The sequence below is a fragment of the Littorina saxatilis genome, linkage group LG14 (genome assembly GCF_037325665.1).
Source record: "Littorina saxatilis isolate snail1 linkage group LG14, US_GU_Lsax_2.0, whole genome shotgun sequence".
Classification (NCBI taxonomy): domain Eukaryota; kingdom Metazoa; phylum Mollusca; class Gastropoda; order Littorinimorpha; family Littorinidae; genus Littorina; species Littorina saxatilis.
Window position 1 is genome coordinate 128,784 of NC_090258.1, and position 9,609 is coordinate 138,392.

Here is a 9,609-nt window from a genome sequence, read left to right on the forward strand (position 1 = left end):
TTAGTTACATAATTATGGTCTTTTAATTCCTTCTTCTGTTTCAATGAAACAGGTAATCAAGCCTTTGTGTGTTGCATACTGTATTACGTTCTGATGTATTAGCTATCGAGAAGTTTACGAGGTAGTTGCAGAATCGATGTTTGTACCTTTCTGGTCAGTTATCAGGAGATAAGGAAAAAAACAAATGACATCAGGAGATAAAAAACAAACAAATGACATATATGCAACATAAGGGCTTGATGAAAGGCTGAGAAACTTGATGCCTCACCTGTCTCGGTTGCTATTCTTCATCGTTCATAGCATATATAGCATTACCATTTGTTGTGTAGAATCAATATGTTATTTTTTTCTGAAATAAAATATTCATGAAGAGGGTTCGATTCTGATCGAGTGAATATATGTGTCGAAAGCTGAATAAAGCAATGCGTTTGTGACTTTGACTGGTGAAGTAGAGCTGAAGCTTGTTGTGCTGGATGTAAGCTTGGTTGGTTTTATCACACACACACACACACGCACACAACCCTGATGTTTGTCAAAAATGTTGCATGTTCCTGCTTCACAAACAAATGACTGCACAAAAGCACACAAATGTACACGTACCTACCTACATACTCGTGCAAACAGTCTACCACTGCAACACCACAGCCCCACACATTTATCCAAAGGTTGTCTGAATATTTAATACTGGCAATCTTGGTACTGAACGGGGAACTCTACTTTCAATTTCATGGTGTATGTGGTCTAGGTCTCATTATATTTAGTCAAGTTTTGATTTTATACATGCTAAACCACCCTTACAAAATAAACAGCCACACATCGTGTAAGCTAATCGACTACACAAAAACCAGACACGCGAACAAACAAAAAACGAACACTTTGATTTTCAACAAACTTAATAAAAGATTTAGGTAAATATGCCATGCAAGGAACATTTCTATTGAATTTGGTCGATGCTTAGATCTAGAAAAACACCAGCTCACTTAATGGGGATAAAATTGCGATTTGAATAGTGCTGTTTCATGAGTTCCAGATCTAGACTGACAAGGTAGTAGAACATTTATTTTTAGCTAGCAAAATCGAACTTGCCACCGGGGGTTTGGTGGGGGCAGGGCCGTAGTCGGCACACTGGGGGTGGAACTTGACAAAATGGCTAAGGCCTGGTACGATAGCTTCTCTCCGGATTGACGTACAAACAGCGTCAGGGCCGCTTCAAACTTACATACGGATTACGATTCATATCCCCAGTTTCTCATGTTGGTAATCACTGGCTATTTGTCAGATGACTGTGTCGTTCTCCCACATTTGAACGATGCTGTAGTGCGAGCCGGTCAAAATGCCCTTTAGTTGTCAAACCACGTTCTCTTTTTCTTGTTACCAATCTTTTTCCGCGCAAACTGTTTTGCATTTCGGGCCAGAATTCTGTGACCTGAACACACCTTGGAGATGATCATTGATTATTTCTGATTGGACAATGATGCCGACGCCCACATGACCCTAACTACAATGTCAAGGTCGGAAAGTCGTGAATAAGCGGGAATGAAAGAGTGGTGGCCAATGACCCAGAACAAACAAAAGTCAAAGCTGGCAACTCAGGTTTGTATTCAGGGAAATTTGCACGAAATACATGCACAAGATACGACCTTTCCTTCTATTTTCTCTCTTTCTGACTTTCATTTGCGTCAGCTCGGTTTGATATGAAAAACTGAAGAAAAACCCTGCCTTTTTGCACTGAGAAACTGTGGAAGTAGCGTGTTTACTACTGGGTCTGGCTGTAGTTCATTTACCCTCATTTACTTCCTCGTTAGCTTCCAAAGTAAACTCTTTTTTCGTCCCATGCATGCGAAAGTGAGGATGTACTTCCGATGTCGCTCAAAACTTTAGAAGTAGTCGCAAACTACCCTGAGTTACTTCCTCGCTTTGCTTCGAAGTAAACCCTTTTTCTGGCCTTCCGATGTCACTCAAAACTTCGGGAGTTGTCGCGAACTTCCCCCATAAGCATACGGGCCCTGAAGAGGCAGGGTGACGGCCAGACATCTCTCCAGGATGATGATCATGGTGAGGAAGGGGATGGTGAGAGAGAACACAGTGACCTTGAGCACAGTGACCTTGAACTGACCTTGAGAGGCAGGGTGACGGCCAGACATCTCTCCAGGGTGATGATCATGGTGAGGAAGGGGGTGGTGAGAGTGAACACACGGTTCACCATGAACACATTAGGGATCAGCGTCGTCTCGATCGTCATGGCAACCGCGGGGTCAAAGTGCGACACGATGCACGACACCTTTCTGGCGAGACACGAAAGTGAAACGTTTATACACGTAACAATTTAGAATGATGTCGATGTTGCCATCAAACAGCGCTTTACGAAATACGCTTGCTATACGCTTGACATTGATAGCAGAGCTGATCAGCATGTGAATAAATAGAACGTCAGAAAGTCAACGAGAGAACCAATGAACCTTCTTCGCACCAGCTCCTGGTATTTCCATTGAAGTAATGCAACGTATAAAACACCAAAATAACTAATAGACGAATGTCATCACAATTTCAGACATGTTGCTCCAAGTAATGCAACGTATAAAACACCAAAATAACTAATAGACGAATGTCATCACAATTTCAGACATGTTGCTCCAAGTAATGCAACGTATAAAACACCAAAATAACTAATAGACGAATGTCACCACAATTTCAGACATGTTGCTCAAAGTAATGCGAGGTAAAACTATCCAAAAGAACAAATAAATGATGACTGTTATTGGCTGATGGATGTACTACGTACCTAATCACGACACACAGCTCGATCCGCATGTGGGATATTTGTCCTGGTACGAGGGATGGCCAAATCGTTCGATCTTTCGCCAGGGGCGAGTTAAAAAATCCGCCGGGCAACTCGTCCGGCTGGCCAATGAAATTCTGGTCAAAAATGTCTGCCAGGCTAGTGACCTTCTTGAAGTTACTCGCCCGGCTGGCGAGTTAAAATGTTGAGGTTAGGCCATCCCTGTGGTACGTGACGTAGCTAACAAGTAACGAAGTATCTAAGCTCCTCTAACTTCTCACCTGGCGTATAGCGTGACGAGGTAGCAAAAGTCGGACACGGTTACCCCTAGCAACAAGACGTTGGTGGAGGTGTTGAGACCGTGCACGACCAGCACCACGAAGCTCATCACGTTGCCACACACCCCGAACAGGAACACCACGGGTAGCAGGTAACAGTTGACCACCTGGGGTGACCATAACACACATAGAGGATTAAAACCACAGGTAACAGTTGACCACCTGGGGTGACCACAACACACAGAGGAGTAACACCACAGGTAACAGTTCACCACCTAGGGTGACCACAACACACAGATGATTAACACCACAGGTAACAGTTCACCACCTGGGGTGACCACAACACACAGAGGAGTAACACCACAGGTAACAGTTCACCACCTAGGGTGACCACAACACACAGATGATTAACACCACAGGTAACAGTTCACCACCTGGGGTGACCACAACACACAGAGGAGTAACACCACAGGTAACAGTTGACCACGTGAGGTGACCAAAGCACACACAGAGGATTAACACCACAGGTAACAGTTCACCACCTTGGGTGACCACAACACACAGAGGATTAACACCACAGGTAACAGTTCACCACCTGGGGTGACCACAACACAAAGAGGATTAACACCACAGGTAACAGTTCACCACCTGGGGATGAGAAATAGAGCGACATATTTGACATACAAACAAACACATGATTGTGTGTGTGTGTCTGTTTGTGTGTGTGCCAGTGCGTGCGTGTGTGTGTGTCTGTGTGTGTCCGTGCGCGCGTGTATGTGTGTGTGTGTGTGTGTGTGTGTGTGTGTGTGTGTGTGTGTGTGTGTGTGTGTGTGTGTGTGTGAAATGTGATCATCGGAAATAAACATCGGCGCGTACTTGAAAGCACCAGACAAATTAAGAACACTGCTCACTGGACAAGCGCATCACACGCTTGGAGAGAGTAAGGCCAATGTCACTCAGGTCACGCACAACCCGATCACAGCCATGTTTACCTCCGTCACGAGATCTTTGGTGGCCGCATCCACAATCCCGGGCAGTGACTGGGGCACTGCAGGCACTGAGGTCGTGGTGGGACCGCTTGTCTCCCCGGATGAGATAAAGGCGAAAGTGACGCTTTCCATGACGTTGTTCCAGCTAATGATAGTCGACATTTTGGGTGTGCTAACAAATCGTGTTGTTGGCAGAACCGTTATAGTCAAGGAATGTTGTCGTTTCTTTGTCCACGTCTTGCTAGGACTGACCTGCCACAAGTGAATACGTGAGCAGGATAGTCAGGCACTCAGTCAGAATGTACATGGAGTAACACGTGGACAAAACAGACAAACAAACAACAACATAGAACACACACACACACACACACACACACATACACACACACACACACACACACACAAACACAAACACACACACACACACACACACACACACACACACACACACACACAGAATAATTACATCAAATACATGAATACATTTTCCACTGTTCCATAGTTTCAATTCCTTAGTTCATACACACATAGTGCATGCAGAACTCATGTGTCGAAGAACAGGTTTCATTGTTTATTGGACACGATTGTTGTTTAATACTACAGGGTGACCCAAAACAATGCAACTCACACAAATGTTAATTACTTCTACATATGTTGACCGAATCACTTCATATTCGGGAGACAAACTTCAGGCTAAGTATGACCCGTCTACAAAGTGCCCAATTTATAGATTTAATGGTCTGACTTGTGTGCAATTTCAAAAACAGTTTCCACATTTGGGGATCGACTCTTCTTCTTCTTCTTCTGCGTTCGTGGGCTGAAACTCACCCGTACACTCGTGTTTTTTGCACGAGTGGATTTTTACGTGTATGACCGTTTTTTACCCCGCCATTTAGGCAGCCATACGCCGTTTTTGGAGGAAGCATGCTGGGTATTTTCGTGTTTCTATAACCCACCGAACTCTGACATAGATTACAGGATCTTTTTCGTGCGCACTTGGTCTAGTGCTTGCGTGTACACACGGGGGTGTTCGGACACCGAGGAGAGTCTGCACACAAAGTTGACTCTGAGAAATAAATCTCTCGCCGAACGTGGGGACGAACTCACGCTGACAGCGGCCAACTGGATACAAATCCAGCGCGCTACCGACTGAGCTACATCCCCGCCCGGGGATCGATTCAACAGTACGAGGTTTAAAATTGAGCGGTAGCCAAACTAACCCGATTTAAGCCCTCCTGATTGTCTTCTTCTTCTGCGTTCGTGGACTGAAACTCCCACGTACACTCGTGTTTTTGCACGAGTGGAATTTTACGTGTATGGCCGTTTTTACCCCGCCATTAAGGCAGCCATACGCCGCTTTCGGAGGAAGCATGCTGGGTATTTTCGTGTTTCTATAACCCACCGAACTCTGACATGGATTACAGGATCTTTTCCGTGCGCACTTGGTCTTGTGCTTGCGTGTACACACGAAGGGGGATAAGCCACTAGCAGGTCTGCACATAAGTTGACCTGGGAGGTCGGAAAAATCTCCACACTTAACCCACCAGGCGGCAGCGACCGGGATTCGAACCCTCGACCTTCCGATTAAGAGGCCGACGTCTTACCACCACGCCACAGCGCCCGTCGCCCTCCTGATTGTGACCTTAGGGGTAAATTGATTGACATAGTACACCTTAATCAACATTAGACAATCAGTGACTTGAATTCAGCAATCACAGACTGAGACAGGATCAAGGCATTTCTCATGGATGAATGCGTTCATATCATTTATGAATTTTGCGCGACATTGCGCAAGTGTAACTTTACCACGAAAGGGTTAATTTGTTCCAGTCATTTGAGTTTAGCAATTATGTTCACAGTTGTTGTGCATGAACTTCAGTGCATTCACTACTATTCTACAAAGTTTCAAGTCTGTAGGTAAAATGGTCCGACATTTACCTTTTCTCCAAAATGTGTTCCAAATTACACCTCCGAAATTGTCAATGGCACGAAAGCTTTCCTGTCCAGGGATTACCCTGAACCTAGCTGTAACTGCTTTCTTCAGGTCACCGACGATCTAGGGGGTGATGGGGGTGTTTTCGTGTACTCAGACATTCTGATAATCCAAAAGGTAAAAGTCTGGAGGGTTTAAATCAGGTAAGTATTTCTACCGCTGAATGTCAAGCCTCGTTCTGTTAACTCGATCGCCTAATTTGGAAACATTTTTTGAAATTGCCTTGCCTTGACTGCCTATAACTCCAGTTTGAATGGGCCGATTCCCCTGGAATGCGGCATGATACAGTGTGACCCAAACAATATGCCACCCACAAAAATGCTAATAACTTCGACATCTGTTGACCAAATCACTTCATAAATTATGTGGTATAAAATAAATTCAACTTCAACTTCCTTCAAAGTAGCAATTATGTAGAGTAAAAGGTCTTACTTGTATGCAATTTAAAAAAAAAAAGTTTCCAAATTCGGAGGTCGACTCAACTAAACGAGGTTTGGCATTGAGCGGGAGCCATACTTGCTTGATTTACACCCGTCAGACTTTTACCGATTAGATTTGTTAAATGAATGAATTACAAAAACACCCCTTTCACACCCCAGATCATCGGTGAACATTTTTAGTTGGAGTTATAATCGAGTAAGCGCTAATGCGTTCTTTCTTTTGCTAAAAGTGCGAGAAGAAACAGTTGTGACCAAGCTCTGAGGAATGACAGCGCATTTAAAAGTGAGGTAACTCCAGGCGATACAGGTGACGAGTTATCGCCCCTGCTGACTGTTCTGTCACACCGCCGCTTGGCAGCGCATGGTTATATTATTGCTGTCCTTAAGAAGCCATCCAAAGAATATTTAATTGTACATATGACTATGTAGAGCATGACTTCTTCATCAGTACATAATTTGATAGTAACCCAGTTACATATTTCAATTTAGTGAAAATCGGTGACCAAACAAGCGTGCAAAACGCGCATATCAAACACATCAACAAGTTATCAACTGAACGAACAACTATCAAATCTTACTCTCACGCACGCGCGCACAGGCACACACGCACCCAGGCACGCTGCATACACGTGTATATGAGTACAACCCACCCCATCCCCCATACACACACGCAGACCGACAATACAAACAAATACAAGTCTACCTTATACCTTCTACCTTTAATCTATTCACAACAATCTACCTTCTACCTTCCACCTTCAATCTATCCACAACAATCTACCTTCAATATATCCACAACCATCTACCTTCTACCTTTAATCTATCCACAACAATCTACCTTCTACCTTCACTCTATCCACAACAATCTACCATCTACCTTCAATCTATCCACACCAATCTACCTTCTATCTTCAATCTAATCACAACAATATAGGTTCTACCTTCAATATATCCACAACAATCTACCTTCTACCTTCAATCTATTCACACCAATCTACCTTCTACCTTCAATATATCCACAAGAATCTACCTTCTACCTTCACTCTATCCACAACAATCTACCATCTACCTTCAATCTATCCACAACAATCTACCTTCTATCTTCAATCTATTCACAACAATCTACCTTCTACCTTCAATCTATCCACAACAATCTACCTTCTATCTTCAATCGATTCACAACAATCTACCTTCTACCTTCCACCTTCAATCTATCCACAACAATCTACCTTCTACCTTCCACCTTCAATCTATCCACAACAATCTACCTTCTACCTTCCATCTATCCACAACCATCTACCTTCTACCTTCCATCTATCCACAACCATCTACATTCTGTCTTCAATCTATCCACAACAATATACCTTCTACCTTCAATCTATCCACAACAATCTACCTTCTACCTTCCATCTATCCACAACAATCTACCATCTACCTTCCATCTATCCACAACCATCTACCTTCTGTCTTCAATCTATCCACAACAATCTACCTTCTACCTTCAATCTATCCACAACAATCTACCTTCTACCTTCAACCTATCCACAACAATCTACCTTCTACCTTCAATCTATCCACAACAATCTACCTTCTACCTTCAATCTATCCACAACAATCTACCTTCTGTCTTCAATCTATCCACAACAATCTACCTTCTACCTTCAATCTATTAACAACAATCTACCTTCTACCTTCAATCTATCCACAACAATCTACCTTCTGTCTTCAATCTATCCACAACAATCTACCTTCTACCTTCAATCTATTAACAACAATCTACCTTCTACCTTCAATCTATCCACAACAATCTACCTTCTGTCTTCAATCTATCCACAACAATCTACCTTCTACCTTTCATCTATCCACAATAATCTACCTTCTACCTTCCATCTATCCACAACAATCTACCTTCTACCTTCAATCTATCCACAACCATGTACCTTCTACCTTCCATCTATCCACAATAATCTACCTTCTACCTTCAATCTATCCACAACAATCTACCTTCTACCTTCAATCTATCCACAACAATCTACCTTCTACCTTCAATCTATGCACAACCATCTACCTTCTGTCTTCAATCTATGCACAACAATCTACCTTCTACCTTTAATCTATCCACAACAATCTACCTTCTGTCTTCAATCTATCCACAACAATCTACCTTCTATCTTCAATCTATTCACAACAATCTACCTTCTACCTTCAATCTATCCACAACAATCTACCTTCTACCTTCAACCTATCCACATTAATCAACCTTCTACCTTCCATCTATCCACAATAATCTACCTTCTACCTTCAATCTATCCACAACAATCTACCTTCTATCTATCCACAACAACCTACCTTCTACCTTCAATCTATCCACAACAATCTACTTTCTACCTTCAATCTATCCACAACAATCTACCTTCTATCTTCAATCTATCCACAACAATCTACCTTCCACGTTCTTCCTTTAATATATCCACAACAATCTATCTTCAACCTTCTACCTTCAATCTATCCACAACAATCTACCTTCTACCTTTAATATATCCACAACAATCTGTCTTCTACCTTCTACCTTCAGTCTATCCACAAAAATCTACCTTCTACCTTCTACCTTCAATCTATCCACAACAATCTACCTTCTACCTTCAAACTTCTATGAATCCACAACAATCTACCTTCTACCTTTAATATATCCACAACAACCTACCTTCTACCTTCAATCTATCCACAACAATCTACTTTCTGCCTTCAATCTATCCACAATAATCTACATTCTACCTTTAATCTATCCACAACAATCTTCCTCCTACCTTCAACCTTCTATGAATCCACAACAATCTACCTTCTATCTTCAATCTATTCACAACAATCTACCTTCTACCTTCAATCTATCCACAACAATCTACCTTCTACCTTCAACCTATCCACAACAATCTACCTTCTACCTTCAATCTATCCACAACAATCTACCTTCTACCTTCTGCCTTTAATATATCCACAACAATCTATCTTCAACCTTCTACCTTCAATCTATTCACAACAATCTACCTTCTACCTTCAACCTTCTATGAATCCACAACAATCTTCCTTCTACCTTCAATCTATCCACAACAATCTACCTTCTACCTTCAAT

At 42.5% G+C, this 9,609-nt stretch overlaps 1 protein-coding gene across 3 annotated transcripts in view; it reads right to left on the bottom strand.

Annotated features, from left to right (window-relative positions):
* LOC138946819 (somatostatin receptor type 2-like) overlaps positions 1-9,609 on the bottom strand; it is a 49,000-nt gene that overhangs the window by 34,341 nt on the left and 5,050 nt on the right. For 2 of the 3 annotated variants that reach the window (XM_070318221.1, XM_070318222.1), the window contains exons 2-4: positions 4,050-4,298; positions 3,061-3,224; positions 2,117-2,285 (exon numbers count right to left, since the gene is read on the bottom strand). In XM_070318221.1, coding sequence (XP_070174322.1) covers positions 2,117-2,285; positions 3,061-3,224; positions 4,050-4,208 — 492 coding nt within the window. In that variant the 5' untranslated portion in view covers positions 4,209-4,298. Of the gene's footprint in view, positions 1-2,116; positions 2,286-3,060; positions 3,225-3,968; positions 4,299-9,609 lie in introns of those variants that run through there. The other variant, XM_070318223.1, reaches the window with a different exon arrangement.